This window comes from Sceloporus occidentalis, unplaced genomic scaffold (assembly GCF_023333645.1).
Source record: "Sceloporus occidentalis isolate IW3139 unplaced genomic scaffold, rSceOcc1.0.p SCAF_6, whole genome shotgun sequence".
Taxonomy (NCBI): Eukaryota; Metazoa; Chordata; class Lepidosauria; order Squamata; family Phrynosomatidae; genus Sceloporus; species Sceloporus occidentalis.
In genome coordinates, this window is record NW_028316986.1 from 43838726 (window position 1) to 43862101 (window position 23376).

The window sequence follows — 23376 nt, forward strand, 5'->3', positions numbered from 1 at the left end:
CAGTCTAGCAGCCTCCTTTACATTAATGGAAGGTGTTGCTTATTTAAATCTAGTCCTTTTTATAACCAAATACTACAATCACTTCACCTTTTTTTGTACAATATAGCAAGTTGCTTTGGGATTTTGATGGATGCTGGTTTGGGGTGTTTTCAGAGAAAAGAAAGAAGGGGGAAAGGAATCAACATATGCTGCTCTATCTCCAGGGCTCCTCTGAATTGTGATCAATATATCATTTAAATGCATTCAAATAAAGCAAGAAATTCATTAAAATGAGCATGAGAAGAGGCTTCTTTTCATTGTTTTGAGTGTGACCCTAGTTGATTGGGTGTATACATTCTTCTTTATTTTTTGTGCCAGTTAGTTATTTTTATAGGACTAATTGTTTTCTATGTAATAAAAGGTTACATTAAAAACTGGTTATACTACACCCAAAATGCTGTTTTAAAGATATTGCATCCATCCTGCTTTAAATGCAAAGCAATAGTTTTTCATAACTGATGAGGAACATGTCATAAAATTACAAAGAAGTAGGAATGTTCTCTGTGAGTTTTGATTTTAGTCACAGCTATAAATGAAGAAAGATCATGCCTGTAAAAAGCAGACTATTCCATAAACTGTATAATTGGAGATCACACCTTCCATAATGGCATGGAAGTTTGTATGATTCAGAACAGAAGTCTCTGGAATTTGTGGATTTAGGATGTGAAGAAATATTAAAGTCATACAAGCGTATAAATGTTTATGACCTATTGCATGAGCAATAAATTCTGCAGTGAATATCATGATGAGGCCTGGTCTTTTTACAGGTTGCCAGCAGAACTCTGGGGATACCCACCTCCAAGATCTATATCAGTGAGACAAGCACCAACACAGTGCCAAATGCATCTCCCACAGCTGCATCTGTTAGTGCTGATATCAATGGGATGGCTGTTTTAGTAAGGAATATTATTTATAATTGATTATTGAAATAGCAAGAAGTCACATAATACACAATATATCTGTAGCTGCCAAAATGCAGGATGATTAGTATTACTAACAGTTCAAGGGAAATAAATGTGTGGAAACATTACTAAATTCCACACATTTATTTCCCTTGAACAGTTACTAAGAATACTGGCAGGATTTGCTGCTGCTGTTGCAATGACTAAGAATGGCATCTCTGCTCTGAATGCCTGCCTTGGGTCGGTAATGGGCTGGATGAGAGAAAATAAACTCAAGCTGAATCCAGAGAAAATGGAGGTACTAGCGATAGGAACCCCAGGCCCAGGCAGGGAAATTTGTCAACCTGTCTTGGATGAGGACACATTTCCCCTAAAGGACAAAGTTAGCAGCTTGGGAGTACTCCTGGGCTCATCCTTACAGTTATCATCTCAAGTTGATGTGATGGCCAGGAGTGCTTGCTATCAACTTTGGTTGATATGCCAGCTGCGCCCCTGCCTGGACCGAAGGGACCTTGAAGCAGTGGTACATGCACTGGTAACTTCTGATTTCTTCAATGTGCTCTATATGGGGCTACCCTTTTGCCAAATTCGGAAGCTTCAATTGGTCCAAAATATGGCAGACAGACTGGTAAACTGGAGCATTGAAGTGGATGGGGCTGTTTTATACAGAGTCAGATGGGAAGGCCCACCAGAAGAGATCTGTCTTAACTACTTTCTTGAAAACATTTAAGGTAGTAATAAGATAGAGCTCCTCCGGCAGGTCATTCCACAATTTTGGGGTGGCGGAAATAAAGGTCCTCTGGGAAGTTGTCGCTAGTCTAGTCTTCTGTAATTGGGGTAAGTTCTTCCCAGAGGTTCCGAGAGTGCGAGGTGGACTATATAGGGAGAGGCGTTCCCGCAAGTACCCTGGGACCCAAGTCATGAATGGCTTTAAATATAATAACCAACACCTTGTACTGTTCCCGGAAGCTGATCGGCCAGATCGGTCATGTGTGCGGCTGTGGTAGCACAGCTGTATAAATGTGCTGCCATTGGGGTGAATAGGATGGGACCATCTGCAGATGCTTAGATCCACAAATGGCAAGCACACTTTTGGGGTGGGCCAACTGTATTTATAGCATATTCATTTTGTCTATAATGTGTTTGTAAAGGAATTGGGCTCATTTGCTGTGGAAAAAAGACCAGCATGTTATTGATATTGCCAAATAGAATAGCCCAGTTGAATCAATGGAATTTACCTTCATGTTGGCTTACAACTCAACAAATGATCCAATGGTTCTGTTCTAACAGGAACTCACTAACTAAATATACACAATTGTGATCTGGAAGCATAAAAAAGATATGTTTCTAATGCATTGCTGTTTCTTTTGGATTCTACCTTCCTTCCTTAGAATGCTTGTCAAACTATTGTAAAGAGACTGGAGCCAATCAAATCTGCTAACCCAAAAGGATCTTGGGAGGACTGGGTATGTTTGATCCTATTGCATTTAGAATTCAAAGAATATGATGTGAATTTGCAGCTACTGGTAGATCATCAACAGTTTGTCCATTTGTTCTGCTATGGAAGGAATTGAAGGAATTAAGGGTTGTTGACATTCTGTGTTGTATGCCCAAGACGTTTTTATGTTGTATCCAACAAATAAACTTTGTGGGATCTCCAAGGGAAACTTGATATTCTATGTATAAGATCCTGGTGCAATTTCTACCCCTTTGAACCATAATGGTTTGTAGAATGGTGAATCTTAAAGTGTGTCTATGACTTGATCACACATGGCTTTTAAACTGCAATTAAAGTTGGAAAATAGTGCCTTTGGTGGTACTTATTGCACAACGTTGCCTCCCACCCATTGCTGCTGTGCTTCCCAAGATGGTTATAGTGCACTTTTTTCTTAATGAGGAAAACCCATCAATTAGCTCCCTGTCGTCGTCACATGCAATAAATTTCTCTCACAGCAGTTTCAAGATTGGGCAGTCACATGATGTCAGTCTCCCCCTCCCCTTCACTATTTACAAACAGGTTGGTTTCTCCCACCCACCCCACCCCCACTTTCTTTTCTTCTCTTTCATCTTTGTTTCACTAAATTGCATTGCCATAATTGCTAAATTGTATTATAAATAGATATGAAAATACAAAAATGAAAGGCATGCTGCATAGATGGGGTTAAGGGGGCATGCAGAAGAAAACACAAGGGACCATCAATGGCAAAAACATCCCCTCTTGCACTAGTGAAGGGATGTGCAGTAAGGAAAACTGCCAGACTGGTTACTATCCTCTTACTTTTACTAACATGATGGCAGTCAGACGAAGGCTAGTGTGCTAAAGTCCTTAGTCTCTGTCCCTTTTCTTTGACCACTTTGTAACACTGTTGTTGTCTTCTGAAATCTTGTAATGAGATTGGTGACCATGCCTCTTCTGTACTGCCATCTAGTGTGCAATGAAGCATTACCTTAAAGAATTGTGATTTCATTGGTGCAGGTAGTTCCTCCACTGATGCAGATTGCAACTCTTTTCCACTGCCATTGTGCCCATGATAACTGTAGCAGCAATTTGCCTGATGACTAACTATATGGTGATAATACAAATGGGGACCCACTAGTACAGTTTGTTTGTAGAGTTGAGTTTGTAAGCAGAGAAACAGAGTTGTGGAATGTTTCGGATCTCTTAAAGTTCCTTGTGGGCTTAACCTAGGATATTGAATGGAAACCTCTGCCAACAATAGAATGTGCTGAACTACTCCAATTTCTGTACAACATTAGGCATGATGGTCCTCTACACTAGAGGTGAGAGACATGTGAACCTGCAAGGATCACTCACAGTGGTGGGTTGAGGCCACACATATTATGATTCAGTTATTACTTTAATCTTGTTTTCTGCCCTACAAACATAATCCTGTCTGTCTGCTGTGAGCATCCACTCATGCTGTCTTTTGCAGTACAAGCAATAGCCCACCAATAGTTGCTAAGAAAGAAGACCCGAAGATATGACTCTATATGCACCCCTTTCCCAGTGCCACTAGGTTTCTGGTTGTTTGTTAGTGCCTGTGAGTTTGATAGCATTGGGAAGAAGGTGATAGGGAGAGTCATCTCTATTTGTCTTCACCCTTAGCAGAATTTGGGGTGGCAGAATGGGGTGGCAACAACACTGGGCACCTGTGGCAGACTGTGTGGGCTGCCTGTGAGGGTCACACATGCCCTTTCATTTAGTTTGGCCACTCTGGATTGAGAGAGAATGTGGACTTTAATATAAGATTCTACTGAACATGAATAGGGTGCATTTTATTTGTTATATTGATTTGTTAATGACCATCTCTATTCTCTGTGTTGTAGGTATTCTATAATTCAAGAAAATAACTTTGAAATTTAAATCTGTATTTTCTTTTCATCAGGTTTTAGCAGCCTACCAGGACTGTGTGAGTCTGTCAGCTACAGGATTTTATAGGTTAGTCTGTACTGCAACCAGGTTGTAAAAAACACTGGAAACTATCTTGGTATTTAGATGCTCTTTCTTTTGGTCTGGACGACTAGGTGAACTAATAGTGTTTTGACACATAATCATAAAAAGATGGGATACATTTTCTCTTGCATGAAGGTCATGTTCTTTATATGTGAACATGATGTACCTGATAACGCTTAGCTTTGAGGTGTGGAGTGTCTGGAGTGACCTGTGATCAAATAAATAAAGTATTGCTTTATATTTTTATACCTCAAATTATGTTTATAAGAATGATTCATAGGCTTGGTTGCCGGCCCTGAATCCTATTCCTTAGGGGCAACTGAAGTGGACCCACTGAATAAATTGTGAATGGTGATTCAAAACAGGGGATGGAAAGTGGTGTAACAAATTTCATGCAACAATAAAAATGATTTCCACACTCCATGCAACTTTGATTAATAAAGGTTATTTCCCTGATCCTCAGAACTTGTTGAGCTCTTTGAGTCCAGTAGTATTCATTTTTGTAAATCAGGCTATGAGTAAGCTGGGTGTTGAATAGTGAAGCAATAAGTAAAATCCCTGCTGATTTAATTTTTGTATCCTTTTTTTTCCTCTTAAGGATTCCTGACCTGGACTATGACCCTGAGAAGAATGAAGGAAATGCTTTTGCTTACTTCTCCTATGGTGTTGCTTGTTCTGAGGTTGAGATAGACTGCCTTACAGGGGATCACAAGGTAAACAGCAAAAGATATCTGTTTGCTGTTGGTAGTGAGGCAGTGGGATGTCTGTGAGTTTGTGTGTGTGTGTGTGGTGTCTTGGTTACTAATGAGATGGAGGAGGGAAAATTTTAAATTCTCTCTCAGTGTAAATGTACGTATCACTCCTCTGTATACTAACTGTGCACTTTGCTATGGTGATTGGTTTTGGAGATTGGTTTCCATACTTCAGTCACAAGCCATGCATCTCTGACACATGAGTCTAAAGAGCTTCAGCTATCAGATCTTCAGCCAAGAGACAACCCTTTTGCTGAAGTGTTCTTTTTTTAAAATCCCTATAATCCTTATAGCAAAACCTCTATAATATAGGCCAGCTTCAATCACATTATTATATATCGGAGGCTGAGGCTGGACTGTGATATGGCAGCTGGGTGCCAGTCTAGCTTCTCCAAGTGAGAAATTCCAAAGTCTGGGAGTGGCTATCAAGAAAGCCTTCTTTAAAGCTAAAGAACCCCAGGTAGGGAGAGCAGAGGGCTTGTCTTCCCTGTATTTTTTCTTTGTAAATTATAGCCATTAATTGTACACATGAGGCCTAAATACTCTGAGGACACCAGATCCCATCTTGGAGGCTGATCAGGGTCAGGGTGGGTTCTTGGATAAGATACCACCAACCAGTACTAATTGCTGTTGGCTATATTTCAGAAAAAGGCAGCAGGCAATTGCAAATCACTTCTGAGTGGTGAAGTGGTTAAATGCCTGTACTGCAGCCACTCACTCAAAACCATAAGGGTGTTAGTTCAAGACCAGCAAAAAGGGCTCAAGCTCGACTCTGGCTTGCATTCTTCCGAGGTTGCTAAAATGAGTACCCAGATTGTTGGGAGCAAATTAGCTTACAGTTGTAAACCTCTTAGACACTGTTTAGGCGGTATGAAGTGGTATATAAATGAGGCTTGTTTTTTGTGTTTGTTTGAGCATTTGTTAGCTAAGAAAACCCTATGAAATTCATTAGGTCACCATAACTTGTCAGATGACTTGAAAGCCTGTATGCATTCATATTCTAGGTATGGTTAGATTACGGGTGCATATAAAGGTATTTGTAAAACATTGCATTTTATACATATAAATTAGCTTCTGCAAATTTTATGACATGCAGAAGTAGCCACATAGCCTCAGGCAATGATGCATGCATGCCTGAACTGAGATTTGACCTGTAAAGCTCCAGCTAATAACTGAGGCTTTTTGAAAAACCTGTTACAAACTATATGAACAGGCAAAATCAAACTAAACCATATTTTAGTTAATTGTATGTAATTTGTCCTGTGGTTATTCAGTCTTTTTTCCTGTCCATATTTAGAATCTTCGCACAGACATTGTGATGGATGTTGGCACCAGCTTGAACCCTGCCATAGACATTGGGCAGGTAAGTAATACAACAAACTCATGCTTCCTCAAGCCGAAAAAGATATGTGTGCAAACGGATTATATTCATTAATGGGCAGCATCAGGCCTGATAAACAGTGGCAGTTACATGCATTTGACTGTGGAATATGCTGCTATGGAGTGTGGTGAAGTCTCCTTCTTTGGAGGTTTTTAAAGAAAGGCAGGGTGGCCATATGTTGGAAGTGATTTGATTGTGCATTCCTGCATGACAGGGGATTGAACTGGATGATCTCTTGTGATCCCTTCCAACTCTATGATTCTAACGATTTTAGCATGATAGATTGTTAATTGCTAGTTTATTTTTAGCTCATGTTTGCTTATTAAGTTTAAGCAGCATGATGCATTTCTGTATGCTAGACAGAAAAAAGGAAAGCATTTAGCTGAAGGGCAGTCATACCTGAAGGGCCTGAGAGCTCTGACACAGGAGTCTTCAATTCATCTAAAATACTATCAGGATTCATTTCATCCAAAATCCCGCTGGCAAAGCAGTAGTGAAGATGGAGCAGTTTTCTCTTTTCATTCCAGTTCCACAGGGGCTTTTGACTTATTCTTCTCCTGTTGTCAGCAGCTTTGGTAGGTGGGCAACTTTGGTGTTTCTGGGGGTCTACGTCCCTCCCACCCTCTCCTAGGTCTCAGTGGACTACATCTGCCCAGAAACCTCAGTACTTAAAAGGTGCATAAACATGGTTAATCATACTTGTGAAGCTTCCATATACAGTATATTGCTTTTAAAATACTTTAAAAATACTTTTTACAAATCAAATTAAAGAGGTTTATTTATTTATTCAAAAACAGAAAAATGTATTCACCTTGCTCAATCAGGAACTTTCTAGGTGTATTGGAGGATAAATTTCCACCTTATCAACCAGTTCCATCTAGTGGGTGGTGGCTTCTTTGTCAGAAGTGCGGTGACTCTGCCTGCATCTGTGCTGAAGAAATAGTGTAGTTTGACACTGTTTTAACTGCTGTGGCTCAGTGCTGTGGAATCCAGGGATTTATAGTCTGTTGTGGTACCAGAGCTCTATGACAAAGAAGGCTAAATTTCTCACAAAACCACAAATCCCAGAATTCTGTGGCATTGAGCCATGGCAGTTAAAGCAGTGACAAACAGTGTCATCATTTCTGAGGTGCAGATGCAGCATCTAATGCATGTTTTAGCTAAACACTTCACAGAAATTATCCAAGCTGTTAAATGCCAAAGTAGGTTCAGCACCTTGGACAGTTATTTTAAAGCTAAGACTAAACTCTGCTGTGAATTCACCATCTCATTGTCATCAGAGCCCTAGCTGCAGCCACAACATGTCTGGAGGGCAGCCCATGGAGAAAATATGATTTATACGTTGTATTAGTTGTTTTATGACACATAAGAGCACTCAAAGCTTTTAAAAAATATAGTCTATGTGAAGATTTAAAGTTTCTCTGAGTCTATGCAGAATTGTTTTTCTTTAAGCATTAAATTAGAACCATCTTTCTCTGCACTCCTTGGACTGAGTAGTTCATCCAGGACAAGTGGCATGACTTCCATATACATTTGGCCTCTTAGGAAGTTGGAACATTGTGGCATTTGGCTTAGGTGTGTGCATTCACTTGGTACCTTTATGGACAACTTAGATGGAAACCTACTTTGTGTCCAAATAAGAATGCAATTTTTTCTTTGTTTACTTTTGCAGATAGAAGGAGCATTTGTGCAGGGAGTTGGACTCTTTACTCTAGAGGAGTTGCGTTATTCCCCAGAAGGCAACTTGTATACCCGAGGGCCTGGGATGTACAAAATCCCTGCATTTGGTGACATCCCAACAGAATTCCATGTGTCTCTTCTCCGGGACTGTCCAAACAAGAAAGCCATTTATTCATCTAAGGTAATTGCAACATGGGGAAATTTTCTACAGAGGCTGTGCATTCCAACTTAAGTTGCAGATGAAGTTATTACCTTGATATTCTCCCTGTGCTTTACACTGAGTACCATAATGGTGGTAAATCCATCACACTTGCAGAGCAGAACATTAATATTCAACCCTTTCACATTCTGAATATTTAATTCCAACTAGCAACATGGGACCTATTTTTAATTTTTAGGTCATATTTGGAATTAATTGTAACCCCAGTCTGACTATAGATTTTTTCATATATATTCAGTGAACATAATTCATCATGTACTCTTGTATATTATCTTCCTTAATAAACTTTTGAAGCTTTTAGCAATGCTATATAAGAGTCTGGGTTCATATGATGAATTTGTGGCCTTCCAGATGCCTACAGATTCTAGTTCCTTCCTCTGAAATATAGCCCACAGCACCTGGTATTTGTTGATCGTATCTCATCCAAGTACTAACCAATGCTGACCCTGCTTAGCTTCCAAGATCAGGCAAGATATGTTGCCTTCAGAGTATTTAGGCCATGTATTTTAGCTCTTAATAAATGGGATGCTGAGTACACATTAACATTGTTGTTGTAGTTTGCCTTCAGATCTATTAAAATAAAAAATGCCCAACCTTTCATATTCATGGGTAGTCATTCAAACTATGGTATTCCGCATCACAATGTATGGATGTGAGAGCTGAACAGTGAAGAAGGTGGATACAAGAAAAGTCAATGCATGTGAGATGTGCTGGAGATGAGTGCTGAAGATACTGTGAACAGCCAAAAAGATAAACAAATGGGTCCTTGAACAGATCAAGCCTAAATACCTCTAGAAGCCAAGATGATCAAATTGAGACTGTTATACTTTGGCCACAAAAGGCGTGACTCATTAGAAAAGGCAATAATGCTAGGAAATTTGGAGAATAATAGAAAAAAAGGGAGACCACATGCCTGATGGCTAGACTTAATTAAGGAGGACCCAGGCATGAAACTACAAGACTTACACAGAGCAGCAGAAGACAGGGGGTCTTGGAGATGTCTCATCCGCAGGGTCACCATGAGTTGAGGTCAACTTGAGAGCAGTTAGCAACAACAACAACAGTCTATGTGAGCAGTTTTTTCAGGTGTGAATAAGAAATGCTTAGTGTAATGCTTGGTTCTCTTTTATCTCTGTAGGCTGTGGGTGAGCCTCCCTTATTCCTGTCAGCCTCTGTGTTTTATGCTATTAAAGATGCAATCATTGCTGCCAGGCAAGAATCAGGACTAAAAGATCCATTCAGATTAGACAGCCCGGCCACTCCAGAGAGAATTCGCAATGCTTGTGTTGATGTCTTCACCAAGATGGTAGGTTAATTTACCATTTTTTCTAGTTCCTTAATCTTCTGTACTGTATTCATGGGCTCAGCAAGGGGAGGGCCCTATCCTATCATTTGAGAGTGAGGAAGTCCACCTTCTCCCATAGTTGATCTATGAGCCACCATTGAATATTGATAATTCCAGTTTTGCTCTGTTTGGGGTTTGGGGAGGAGGGTCAATAAATCTGAATATGGCTGTATTATGTTGTTGCCCAGCAACTGGAACATGGCATGTCTAGGGCTCGGCTTAGACATACCAGGCCAAAATAAATATTTGTCACACTTCTTTTTCATTTATATTAATTTAATTTAATTTTTTTCTGTACAGTGTCCATCTGCTAAGCCAGGCACTTTTAAACCATGGTCTGTGAGAGTATGAATGAAGGAATCGCAAGAAAATATCTCTTCTCATTAAGCTGGTTTTACCTCAGAGGACCAAAATAAAAAGTGCCAAGGCTAACTGCCGAAAATCCTGTGCATGGGCTGATGATTCATGAAGCTTTGTAATTCAGTTTTTTTTAAAATAGTTCAGTCAGCTGCCTAAGAAAGTTATTCCTGGAATGTAAATGCAATGAAGAGAAAAAATGATGGGTCTTCTGGTCTGTGATACTGAAATTCTTGCAAGATTCATTTAAACTTGCATCAAAGATTGGAGAAGCACTTACAAGCGCATCCTGTTTGTGTGTTCATTTTTGAAGTGTAATCACTCCATTCAGAAAATTCTAATGTAGCTATTTTTCCTTCTTCTATCTTCTTCTTAATCTTTGTGAAGGATGGTTGCAAGCACCAATGAGGGCAGGTCCCTAGCGCAATCTTCCTCTGCATCAGAAAGAAGTAGAAACTTTAACATCCTAATTGATGAGCTTTCAACCTCTGCCTCCAATGCCTAATTTTTTTTTCTGTTGCTAAGTCAAGGATACTAATTATGTTAGCAGTTCTGCACAAATGTTAGTTAATTTCTCGTTCCTTTTACTTGGAAGTAAGAGACACTGGTTTCAGCAAAGCTTATTCTCAAATATATATATGCATGGAACAGAAGCTGAGGACTGTAATCTGGAGTGGACAATTGTGATGTGGGGCCCCCCACATTAGCCCCCCAGAGACTTTGGTCTCTCTGTGCCATTTTAAGCCCAGAAGAAGCTTTATTTAAACATCAAGAAGTGACTTGAAATCCCTTCCTATTTTTTCTTCTTGTCCAGAAGTGGCATACTGGGACAAAAATGTGGTGAAAATACCCCAAGACCCCCTAGAAGGCACTTGGGGCCATTTTCTTTGATTTTTTCCCCTTTTTACTCAACACTACCCACTGTCTTCTCATCCTAGGTGTAATCCTCTCCTCATACTCCTGGGAATAAACTCCATTTTGGCTGAGCATGTATAGAAATGTGAAAGAGTTATGAAAAAAATCCCATAATGTATGTGTTATTAAATAATACAAAGTCAGGTATTCCCGCCTCTCATGGTACATTTTCTCATTTTTCCCCTGGGAATAAACTGAATAAGACATTCAGTTCTGTGGACAAATACGTGTAGAAGCTTCTCTAGAGAGGTTGGCTGTCGCGGTACAGAAAGTATAGAAAGGTTCAACAGAACACTCCATTACATGGCTCTCTAATTAGGTTTTTCTTTCACCTGTGCTATGATGTTTGTGTAGAAATACCTAAAATGCATTTTGATAACTATTTATGCATCTCGTAGATATTTTTATATAGCATTCTGCCATTATGGTGGATTAAATCAGATATTGAAATTTCATGTGAACAATGTCCAGTCAACTCAGAGGATCAGGATGATTTTTTTTTTGTCAACACTTGATGGACTGAGCTATTTCTCTGCTTAATTAAACAAAAAAGAAATAGCCCTAAAAGAATGTAAACATGGGGAGAGTCCTTGACAGTTGGACCTATTTGCTCTCTGACTATTGGAGAAGTGAAGATGGTGCTGAATCATTGTCCAGGTCTCTTTCCAAAACATGTGTTTATTCTCACTGATGCTGGAAATGCTTGAATGCAATTTAGGTAACCCTGTAAGTTCTCTTGCATAGTTCACACTCCGTTGTCTGGGGCTGTGCCACATTACACTCCTTGTGCTAAAAGCATCCTTTTATAAAATATGATTGCCTTATAGGGAAAGATGTTGAGTCAGTTAAATGCAGACTTTGTCACAAAATGTTCAGAAATCAATGATTCAAAGATAGTGATTTTGTATTTTCCTCTTGGTATTGGCGAAGCAGGGTGGTGTAGTGATTTCAACATAGGACTATAACTGGAGACCAGGATTTGACTCTCTGCCCTCCATGGAGACCGACTGAATGACCTTGGGCAAGTCATACTTTCTCAGTTTCAGAGGAAGGCAAAGGGAAGCCTGCTTTTGAATAAATCTTGCCAAGAAAATCCTGTGAAAGGTTTGTCTTACAATGACCATAAGATGGAAACAACCTGAAGGCACAGAGCCTTATTGTTGCTAGCAGAACAATATGAAGCAGGTTGTTGTTGTTGCTGTTGTTGTTGTTGTGTGCCTTCAAGTAATTTCTGACTTATGGAGACCCTAAGGGTTTTCTAGGCAAGTTTCTTTAGAAGGGGTTTGCCATTGCCATTCTCTGATGCTGAGAGTGTGACTTGCCCAAGGTCACGTCAAAGTCTTGGAGACATCCTTGGAGAAAACCCACAGAAATTAACTGTAGAATTATGTTAGTCATGTGCTGCTAGGCCCTTTTGATTTCAGAGTGTCTACTGTACGTCCAGCTCCAACCATTTGTTTTAATAAGTGTTTGCTTGGGTGAAATTCTTTTGGTACACTATGTAAACAGTTTCATTTTTTTCTGGGGTTGGTAATGAGGGAAGGAAGACAAAATATGTCAGCTGTGAGCAGCCTATTCCTCCAGTGGCTTACTTCATTTGTGGCATCAGTCCCTGTGGCCTTTTCTTCCTGCTGCCATTGCTTACACTGATGTAGAGATGCCAGCATAGTGAACCAACAGGACTTTGGCCTAATCGTGCTAATGCAATTTTCTTGACAAAGAGCATTTAATGCTACTGTGGTACTGCTTAATAATAGGACATATTTGCTACTAATGTTTCATATTTCTAAAAATGAAACTTAGTATTTTTTTTTTTACTCATATCTAACATTTCCTGTTGGAATGAAGAAAATGGGCCGATCATGCCTTTCATCTTGTGGTTATTGTGTGGATATTTGTAGTGTGTATACATTTTGTGGTGCACGGAACAGGCAAGTCACAGTGAACCCTAGTGTAATGCTGTTGTCATTCTAGAATGTGACTTTTTGTTATGCTTAATAGAGCCATCTTTTCCCAGTCTGTGAAATTTGCTATCATGAACCCAACTTCTCAGAGTCATGAAGTGTTCTTTTTTCAAGTGCTTGTTGTGATCCCTGTCTAGTCCATTAAATATCCATTAAATAAAAAGAAAAGAAAAAAGAAGTAGAATTAGCAGTGACATATCATTGTTAATACTCCTCCATAGGAATGAGAGGTTTTGAGGAAGCATTTCACGTTATTTTAATTGAATGCTTTACAGAGTTCTTTTAAGGCGCTTTCTCGTTGATTGACTGATATTGTTCTGATCTGAAGAAATTCTGCTTCAAATAAACAATTTTGCAAAAATAAACAAGTATTAAAAATGCTTTGGAAATTTGTTTATTGGTAATTAGCACCCACACCTGATCATGATGAAAAGTGCATTCAGACTGTAGAAATAATGTTTGACCTCAATGGCTCCATCTTACAGAATCCTGGGATTTGTAGTTTTGTGAAGCAATTTTCGGCAGAGAAGCTCTGCCAGCAATCTTTGCTTTGCCAGCAATCTTTGGCAGAGAAGGCTAATGATCTTGTAAAACTACAAATTCCAGGATTCCATAAGATAGATCAATAGCACTTAAAGTGGTGTCAGACATTATTTCTACAGTGTAAATACATCCATAATGTGCATATGATCCCTCCCCCCACTTCTTAGCATTTGCTATACAAAAAGTGTTGTGTATGGTGAAGAGGCATTTTCATCTTCTGCAGAATGTATCCCTGAATGCAACATTTTGCATCCTTAGCATCAAATGATTCTATGAAAAGGAACAATGCACTTTCATGGGAGAACATAAAAGGATGCCTTCTAAAATGATACCAACAAAGGGCTAAACCTGCTCTTTACTTTGGACTGTAATCAAGATGACAAAACTAAGGATGTCGTACTTTGGGCACACCATGAGAAGGCATGACTCACTGGATAAAACAATAAGTTTTGGAAAGATGGAGGGAAGCAGAAAGAGCATGCCAGATTGTTGGATTCTATTGAGGAGGTCACAGGTATGAATTTGCAGGAAATAAGCAAAGCAATGGAGGACAGGGAGTCTTGGAAATGTCTCATCTACAGGGTCGTCATGGGTCGAAAGAGACTTGAGGGCAGTTAACAACAGCATCATTAACTAGCCCTGTTCCTACCTTGACAGCTACACCCTCCCTCTCCACAGCCCCATATTGGATAGTGGTTTTTAGGTCACCCTCCCAAATCTCAGAGGAATTGTTAAGGAAAGTCAAAAGCTGTTCCTTTTTCCTGGCTGCTCAACTACAAATACAACTTGGCCTACCCCCCCACCCCCACCCCCTGATTGTATTTGAATTTTGTGCCCTGTTGGTGCCAGAAAGCTATAGTTGCACTGGGGAGAGGGTGGCAGTGAAAGGGAGTAGTTTTGCAGAGGTAAGCACAACTCACTTAAAAGGTTAGACCAGGGGTAGGCAACCTTTTTGAGCTGGGGGCCAGGTTGCTGTCCCTCAGACAACTGGGGGGCTGAAGCCGGGGGGTGGAGCTTCCACCCTCCGGGGGTGGGGCTGCGTGCCGGGGGTGGAGCTTCCACCCTCCGGGGGCCAGGCCTCCTCCTCTTTGCCAGCCCCAGCAACGGCATCGGGCCTGCCCTTTTGGAGGGCCCCCAGTGACGGCAACGGGCCTCCCAGAGGGCTGCCGCCGCCGGAGCCCTCTTGGAGGGCCCCAGCGACAGCAACGGGCCTCCCAGAGGGCCGTTGCCGCCGGTGGAGCACTCTTGGAGGGCCCCAGCAATGGCAACGAACCTCCCAGAGGCCTGCTGCCACTGTTGGAGCCCTGTTTGAGGGCCCCGGAGGCTGCAGCGGGCCTCCCAGAGGCCGCTGCCAATGGCGGCGAAGTCTTGCGGAACTTTTCATGTGGTTGCGCGAGACTTCGCCTCTAGGCCGCCGCCATTTTGAGAAATAAAATGGCGGCGCCCAGGAGCGGCGAAAAGCTGCAATCGGTGGCGGCGGCAGGGGCAGGCCGAAAGGCCTCCGTGGGCCGCATCCGGCCCACGGGCCGGAGGTTGCCAACCGCTGGGTTAGACACTGGTCCAACCCTCGGTTACATGAGCATGTGGCACCTACAGCCTTCTAGCCAATGGATTGCTTTCTAAATAGTGTGATGAGTAACTGGAATGCATTACTTTTCAAATACTATAACAAGTATCAATTACTTTGAAAAAGTTACTTTCCAAGTTCTAATCACACAATTAGAAAGGATCATAGTAATCGGGTACAATACTTTCTAATGCAAAAAATCAACTGTATCCCTGCAAGGTGCTGATTCCCAAGACATAACACATGAAGCTTAACAGTTTCAAAAACAAGAGTTATTTGCTCTTGAAACCTCTGTTGTGTCTTTCAAAATATTTCATAAACATAGTTCCATACTTCCAATATTATCCTTGAACAAATATTGTCATATTAAATTTTTAAAAAGGAGCATGGCAGTATTTGTTCCTCATAGAGTATGGCTCATAAGATTGAAACATGCAAAGATGCACCACTCATTTTATTCATCACACAAAAGTTAGCAACTGGAATGCCCTGACTGAAATTCAGTGTAAATAGGCACTTCCTTCTCCTTTTTGCTAATTCAGAGGCAAAAGAGGTGTGGAGAAAGAGCCATTTGTGATAAGAAAACAAACCAGCAGGTAACTTGAGAAGTTGAGACTGGAGGGAAAAAAACTATTTTGAGTAAAATATGCTGCTGGAATCCTGTTGGTGAAGTCAAGACTTCTGCCATAACAACTCACATTTTTGGTTATTGCAGAGGCTGCAATTCTATCCTGATCACACAATAACCAAAATCTCCCTCTAAACCCAGCTTGTAAGCAGCACAACCCACCCCCAATATGACTATTTCTACGTTGGCAGGAGATCCTCAGACACATCTGAAGAAGCAGACCAAGTCTACAAAAGCTTATACTACAGCACGTGCATGTTATACGTGGGCACACATACACATCTTCCAGCATATGCTGGAAGCTGCACTGGAAAACTCCTCTCGCACCCCTAAAAAAGTAATGGGGTGTGCGCTGCGGGCACGAGCCCCATTACTTCTAATGGGGCTTGAGCATACATAGTTTTTCCCTTACCCGGGGGGGGGGGGGGGTCTGGAACGGATCCCCATGTAAGGGAAGGGCATGCTATACAACCTCTTTCACACAGTCCCAGGAGTACGGCAACATCCCTTTACATGCTGATATTCCAGACTCATTATGCCTCTGAATCCATTTCCATGTTGGGAATGGGAAAGGAGGACCAGTGAGAATGCATCCAGCTAGTTTCCTTTAGCTGGGTGCACTGCATGAGCCAGTGTGGCATAGTGGTTTGAGTATTGGACTATAACTCTGCAGACTAGGGTTCAATTTCCAGCTCGGCCAAAAACCAACTGGGTGACCTTGACAAGTCACATGTTCTCAGCCTCAGGAGAAGACAATGGCAAACCACCTCTGATGAAATCTTGCCAAGCAAACCCCATGACAGGTTTGCCTTAGGGTTGCCATAAGGTGGGAAATGACTTGAAGGTACACAAAACTCTCACACACATGGGTGCACTGTAAGGACATGATCTGCAGAGATCTCTCATGGGCCCCCATGGATGCCTGTCACAGTGCATTCAGCTACAGGAAAATAGTTAGACACATTCACAGTGATCCTGCTATTCTGACAACACAGAAATGGCTGTGCTGGGGAGTTGTGTTGCTTATAAGGTGGCTTTTGGGATGGAAGCACTGGGAGACATAACTACATAGACAAAGCTACATGATACATGTACATTTCCTGCTGTGGGATCTTGGCCATATGGACTCAGAGGCAGCTGTGCTATTATGCTATAAAACACAACAAAATCCCCCAAAAGCACATCATGGTGATTCAGATGGTAAAACAACCTGAATTTCACTGTCAGTGGCAGGTTTTACCTGTTACATCACCTAAACATATTTCTGAGGCCCTTTCACACTATACAAATATACCACTATAATTCCACTTTACATACCATGACTTCATCCAATGAAATCCTGGGGTTTGTACTCTGGTGAGTCATTAGAGTCCTTCCCTACCCACAGGATGGAATCATGACAGTTAAAGAGGAGTCATAGTGCTATAATTGTATAGTGAGAAAGAGCCCCAAATGTGACAGTGTAAATACTTCTTAGGAAATTCACAGTACTCTGTCTCAAAATGGGAAGGAGTGGTGTTGCAGCTTTGCACAGGATAGAGTCAGCCTACATCTCAAAGGGAGTTTCTTTTGTTACTGGCAATGGAGAGAAGAATTTTATTAGCTGACATTTACTATCTTTGTCACAGAATCATAGAATCATAGATTTAGGAGATTATCACATGGGCAAAAATTATCACATGACATTCTGCAACATCGCCCCATCCTGTTCTTCTTCTGTTAGTGAAATGGAATAGTCCCATCTCCAATGCACGATCTCCAGCTAAAGCAATACCAGCAGATAGTTGTCCAGCCTCTTTTTGAAGACACCAAGAGAAAGAGACCCCACCTCCTCTGTAGGTAATTGATTCCATTGCTGAACAGCTCTTACTGTCCTGCACGACAAAAAGGAGTGGTGCTGCTAGCAACACCAACCCTCACTCCAGATCACCTTAAGCAACATCTTAAGCCAATACCTCAAACAGGACACAGACCATTTGGGATTCTGACACTGGAGATTATTGCACTGCACTCTTAAAGCATTGCTATTTCACTTTAACTGCTCTGGCTATCTGCTATTGCATTCTAGGGTTTGTAGTTCAGTGAGGCCTAAGACTGAATATTCTAAATGCCCCTCCCTAAACTGCAAATCCCAGATTGCAGCAAGAGGCAGACAGAGCAGTTAAAGTGGAATAGCAACACTTTAAGAGTGTAGTGTGATAATCTCAACTGTCATTTTTCTTCTTCAGTATGATTTGTAAGTCTTGCCTGATGAAGAAGCCAGTGAGCTTTGAAAGCTTGTGTGGTGTAATGTATTTCACTTGGCATAATAAAGGTATCATTGTTATGTGTATTATGGTTGTTGATTTATTAGACAGTCCTCTCTCACTCATTTCCTCCCAAAATGATTCTCAGGAACAACTGATCCTGAACACAAATCTATACTAATCAACATACTAGCTTGCCATTCTATATCTAGCACTCGTTTCCCCCAGAACATCTTAGGATGTATCTGCACTGTGGAAAGAATGCAGTTTGATACTAATTTAACTGCCATTGGTTCATCCTACAGAAACCTGGATTCATAGTTTTGTGAAGCATCAGCACTCATTGGCAGAGAAGGCTAAAGACCCTGTAAAATTATAAATCCCAGGATTCCATAGGATGGAGCTGCAGCATGCAAAGTGTTGTCAAACTAAAATTTTTATACAATGTAGATGTACCCTTAGTTTTGCTGTATTCATAATACTGTAAAAGTTTTTATCCAGTCTTCCTAACTGCTTTCTGAAATGCAAGTGAGGTCCCAGAGCAAGCTGTGAGGGAAGCGAAATGCAGCAAAATCAAATCGAAAGAAGTGGCAGAGCTGTTTCTTCTGCACAAGAGAGAGTTCATTGAACATTTGCTCTTCCAACCAGCTGTAGGTCCACCGGACTTTGGAGTCTATGAACTCAGGAATCTGGATGCTTTCTGGAAACCCTCTCCGGAGCATTAAATGGCGCACCTCACTGCCAAGAAACCCAAACATCACAATATAGTCATATTGGACAATACATGGATGGCACAGGCTAACTAATGGTGTCCATTCAGCATTGGCATTCCTGGATTGACCATCTAAGATGTACTGAATGAACTCCTCAAAGTTTAGACCTTCTGCCAATCCATGCATGTAAGCGTAGATGAGTCTCTGGAATGGATCCCTGATAAAAATCACTTTTGTGTAGGATTTCAGCATGGCCTCCATCGATGTCACATTGTACTCACTCAGTGTCTTAGAGGTTCCAAACTGCTGGTGGTAGTGGACTGGCATCTGTAATGTAACATCTTCTTTCTCCATCAGCATTTCCAATAGCTGCTCCCAGCCTTCCACCCCAGTGCCTGGTGCTTTGCAATACAGGAAATTGAATTTGTTGTTCACCACAATGGAAGATAGTGTTTGGGAAGCTTCTTGCTGGGTATGAGAAAGTTGGTTGATTTTGCTACGTTTGCTGCAGAAGGAATTCAGTGTTTTTTTCCTGAGCTGCTGAACATGCAGAAGAGTGTCAAATGTCACTGGTGAATCTGCTCCTTCATCCTTAATACTCAGATTGTCTGCAAATTGCAATATGGAGCATAGAGTCAATCCATTCAAATGACCTGTAAATAATATTCTGTTTTCTCCAGTTGATAGGTCAGCAGTACTATTATTAAGTTGCTTTACTGCTACGAAATACAGTCAGCCCTCCATATCCACAGATTTTTAATCCATGGATTCAAGCATCTGTGGCTTGAAAGTATTTTAAATATATATATATAATGTCCAAAGAGCAAACCTTGATTTTGCCATTTTATTTAAGGAGTCCCATTTTATTATGCCATTATATTTAATGGGACATGAGCATCCACTGATATTGTTATCCATGGGAGGTCCTGGAACCAAACTCCAGCAGATACCAAGGGCCCACTGTACTAACCAATAATGAACTATAGAAAGAGAGTCTTGCTGGATGTGTTGTTTTTGAAATATGCTTTTCAGAACAAGACTGTAAAAGGTTTTTGTATTCTAATGTATAGAAAAAAAGTGAAAGAAAATGGGTAAATATAAGTTTCTCTACTGATGGAGTTTGCTTGTTATCTGCTTCATGGTCAGCTAAATTAAATGCTACACTAAAGTGTTATAATCTTCCATCACAGTTAATATGGTTTAATGGAAGTCTTCATAAAAACAGAATATATTGTACAGTTGGGCCTCCTTATCCACCCATGGCTTGAAAACATTTTAGAAAAATGATAAATTCCAATTAACAAACCTTGAGTTTCTATTTTATATAGGGGACATGATTTTTCTATGCCATGGTATTTAATGGGATCCAAGCATCCATGGATTTTGTTATCCATGGGGGATCCTGGAACCAAACCCCAGTGGATAACAAGGACCAACTGTACATATTTAGCTTTTGGTTAAATAAATCACTTTTACAGTTATGCAGAGTATGGTGAATTCAGCTCTAGACAGAAGAGTGATAAATACCTGCCCATTACTTGAGTGTGACAGACTCTAATATGGGTTGGAAAGTTTTCCTTAACACAATAGGACACTCACTGCATTTAAACAGAGATTACTGGTACACAATGGTATGATGGCATCACTGTGTTATGCAAGTAAGTCCTAATGGAACAAGTTTGTTTTCTGCTGTTCCAGAAGGTAGGAGCCAAACCAATGGATTCCAATGACAAGGAAGAAGATAACTTTAGGAAGACTAACCTAAAGACCTGATCTGAAGCACAATGGACTGTTTTAGAGGGTGGTAGGATTCATTGGAGGCTGTATGGTAATCTGTCAGGGATTGTTCAGATGTGAACTTTCTACTTTGGCAAAAGGTTGAACTAGATAGCCATAGAATCATAGAATCATAGAATAATAGAGTTGGAAGAGACCGCAAGGGCCATCTAGTCCAACCCCCTGCCATGCAGGAAATCCAAATCAAAACATCCATGACAGATGGCCATCCAGCCTCTGTTTAAAGGCCTGCAAGGAGGGAGATTCCACTACACTCCAAGGGAGTGTGTTCCACTGTCAAACAGCCGTTACTGTAAGGAAGTTCTTCCTAATGTTGAGGTGGAATCTCTTTTGCTGTAGCTTGCATCTGGGGAACATCTGACTGCACTTTTGCAGCTTGGAGAAGAGCCTTTGAGTCCCCTCCCCCCCAGTTCTACAGTTTTATAGTTCTTTGCTGCCAAAGAAGGTAATCTAAATAATTCCCATGAGCTTTCCATATTCAAAAGGTACTGAAAAAATTAGAGAGAATGTTGGATTCATGTAAATCCACTACCAGACCTAAGGATGGCTGGCATCAAGACAATTTTATACTGGATGCAACAATTATTACAAGGCAATCAATATGTGGTTTTTTTTTTAACTGACTGAAGATCAGTCTACTTTTGTGGCTCTTTACAGACTATAACATTTGTTATAGCATAAGCTTTCATGGAACACATCCTATAACAGGGTTCTTTGTTGCATCTGCTTCAGCAAACCAACACAGCTACATCTTTGTGTTGTAAGAGTTCAGCACCATGGATAAGCTGCTTTAAAGCCCAGAAGAGATTCACAAATCCACTGACACAGAAACCACCAGCTACCACTGATTCACAGCAGTATACCACTGGATAATGGTGTACAGCTGGTTCATGAATAGCAATGACAGACATTTGCTCTAATGTCCTCAAAAGTCATTTAGTCCACCCCTGCTCATGACACGTGAAAGCCATAGATAAAGTGTTCCTGATAAATAGGGCCACCCATCCTCTGCTTTAAAGTTTTCCACTAATAAGAATGTAGCTGTCAACACCCAGGATGGGGGTTTGCTGTTGATGCCACTGCGTATCAGTGAGAAGAGGGGTAGTACAATTGAAGGAATGAATAGGAGTGTGCATTCCATCTATGAGTGCACTTCAGTTTCCTTCCCCCACAAGCCAAGATGAGGCAGTTCTTCACTGTATGACTTGCCTCCCCTCCTCAGCTGTTTTACAGCAGCAGCTTTCCCAGGCTATGATAGCTGTTGCAGGGGACTGGGTGTGGTACAGAGAGCTAGATGGCAGATCCTTGTGCACCATCCAAAAGAAATCTCTTGTGTCTGGGGTGGACATGAAACTGCATAAGAAGAACATTATGCTCCATTTGCTTGAGGCAAGATCATGGTCTCGGATAGGGACAGGGGAAAATCCTACCTTGGATCAGTGGTGTGTGTCGCCGGATAAACCACAAGATGGAAATGAACCCAAAAGAAACTATGATGATGAAGACGCGGATAAAGAAGCGCATTGTCTTCTCTGGCTGACCAAAGTGAGTAGTTCTAATGAAAGGAGTCAAAGTAACCAAAAGCAATGTCAACAAAAGGATCACTGTTTTATTTACTTTGTGATGGTACAAATGTTAGGGCTGAAGGTTAAAGTACTGTTTATACAGGCTTGAGCTGTGCTAGCTGATATAGCTCTGGACAATGCTCAGAGAAAGCCAAGTCTAAAATCAGAGCCTCAAATCACAGCTGCATTTTTCGACCTATGTATGAATGGAGTCATGGATGTGAAAATCAGCTTCGCCATCATTGAATATCCTTGGCATTCCAGAATTACTTTTTGGACTAAAATGGACAGAATCCTCTAGTTTGTATGACCATGATGATTGGAGATTGTGGGCACTACATTCAAAAAATGACTAGCTTTACTAGCTTTGTGGATTACTTATAAAGAGAATGGTCAAGGCTGCCACACTGACAATCTATCCTCTGCATGGCCACATTCTTGCTTAAGTTTATCAACTCAGAATATCCATCATACACAGTGGTGGGGAAAGTGTCTATTAATATTAGTTGGGACTGGGGCTTCCTACTACTTTTCCTGTCCAGTTTAACTTCTGTTGTGTGTGCAGGCTCTTGGGAAAGAGTAGTAAAACCCACAGTCATGTCCCTGACTAAAGCTTAAGAAGCCCATTGAAGGTGTTCAGCCTTGTAATAGACAGTGATACTATTTAGTGATACTTTTGAAACTCCCTGCTTTATAGTGAAGGAAAGGAAAAGAAAACCCACGTCATAGGTTGGTTGGAATTTTGTTCATCACATATAAAATAAATATACTGGCATATCCTTCAGTGATGATAGAATATTTCTTTTTCCAGAAGGAGGTATTCAGAACTTCCTTGCACCTTCTCCACGCTCAGTTCAAGCTTGCCTACAACAGAGAGAACATCCACAGCCAATCAGTGGCTGTGGGGAGGGAACAGCAGTGGCATTACTAGCTAGAGTGTCACCTGGTGCAGATGGTTTCACCCAGGAAGGGCATGCATCCCCTCCCCCTGGCTTCTTCATTGCTGGGCTTCCTTCTCAGGGAGAAAGCCTGGTGATGGTGCAGCCAGGCAGGCTGAGCACTAGCCCCTCCTGCCCCAAAAGGTGAGAAGGGCCCAACTGGGTATCATCCCTCCTCATCCCTCCTCCGGAGTGTCGGCCCAACTGGGTATGATCCCTCCTCTGGAGTGTCATCCATTGTGGCCCGCACCCCTACATTCCTCCCCCAGTGACTCCATTGGCTCTGGGGAACATCTGACTGCACTTTTGCAGCTTGGAGAAGAGAAGTTGTTTTTCCAGATCCCCAGTAGTTTCAGGAAGTCCAAGAAAG

At 41.2% G+C, this 23376-nt stretch overlaps 2 protein-coding genes across 5 annotated transcripts in view; one reads left to right on the forward strand and one right to left on the reverse strand.

Annotated features, from left to right (window-relative positions):
• LOC149310680 (xanthine dehydrogenase/oxidase-like) overlaps positions 1–14277 on the forward strand; it is an 86181-nt gene extending 71904 nt beyond the window's left edge. Inside the window, exons 30-37 of one of the 3 annotated variants that reach the window (XM_089529532.1) lie at positions 807–935; positions 2333–2407; positions 4328–4380; positions 4994–5108; positions 6445–6510; positions 8201–8389; positions 9567–9734; positions 10074–14277. In XM_089529532.1, coding sequence (XP_089385658.1) covers positions 807–935; positions 2333–2407; positions 4328–4380; positions 4994–5108; positions 6445–6510; positions 8201–8389; positions 9567–9734; positions 10074–10124 — 846 coding nt within the window. In that variant the 3' untranslated portion in view covers positions 10125–14277. Of the gene's footprint in view, positions 1–806; positions 936–2332; positions 2408–2894; positions 2959–4327; positions 4381–4993; positions 5109–6444; positions 6511–7098; positions 7204–8200; positions 8390–9566; positions 9735–10073 lie in introns of those variants that run through there. The other 2 variants (XR_016281699.1, XM_089529533.1) reach the window with 2 other exon arrangements.
• A 3650-nt stretch (positions 14278–17927) lies between these two features.
• LOC149310681 (carbohydrate sulfotransferase 9-like) lies at positions 17928–22027 on the reverse strand. Of its 2 annotated transcripts, XM_089528346.1 has the most exons (3): positions 21955–22027; positions 19536–19553; positions 17928–19314 (listed from the first exon to the last, which is right to left on the reverse strand). In XM_089528346.1, exons 1-3 carry the CDS (start codon positions 22025–22027, stop codon positions 18500–18502), a joined length of 906 nt encoding a protein of 301 aa, XP_089384472.1. In that variant the 3' UTR covers positions 17928–18499. The 2 variants fall into 2 exon arrangements, with proteins under 2 accessions (XP_089384472.1, XP_089384471.1); XM_089528345.1 differs by lacking the exon at positions 19536–19553 and having other exon boundaries at positions 21934–22027.
• Between the last annotated feature and the right edge of the window lie 1349 nt (positions 22028–23376).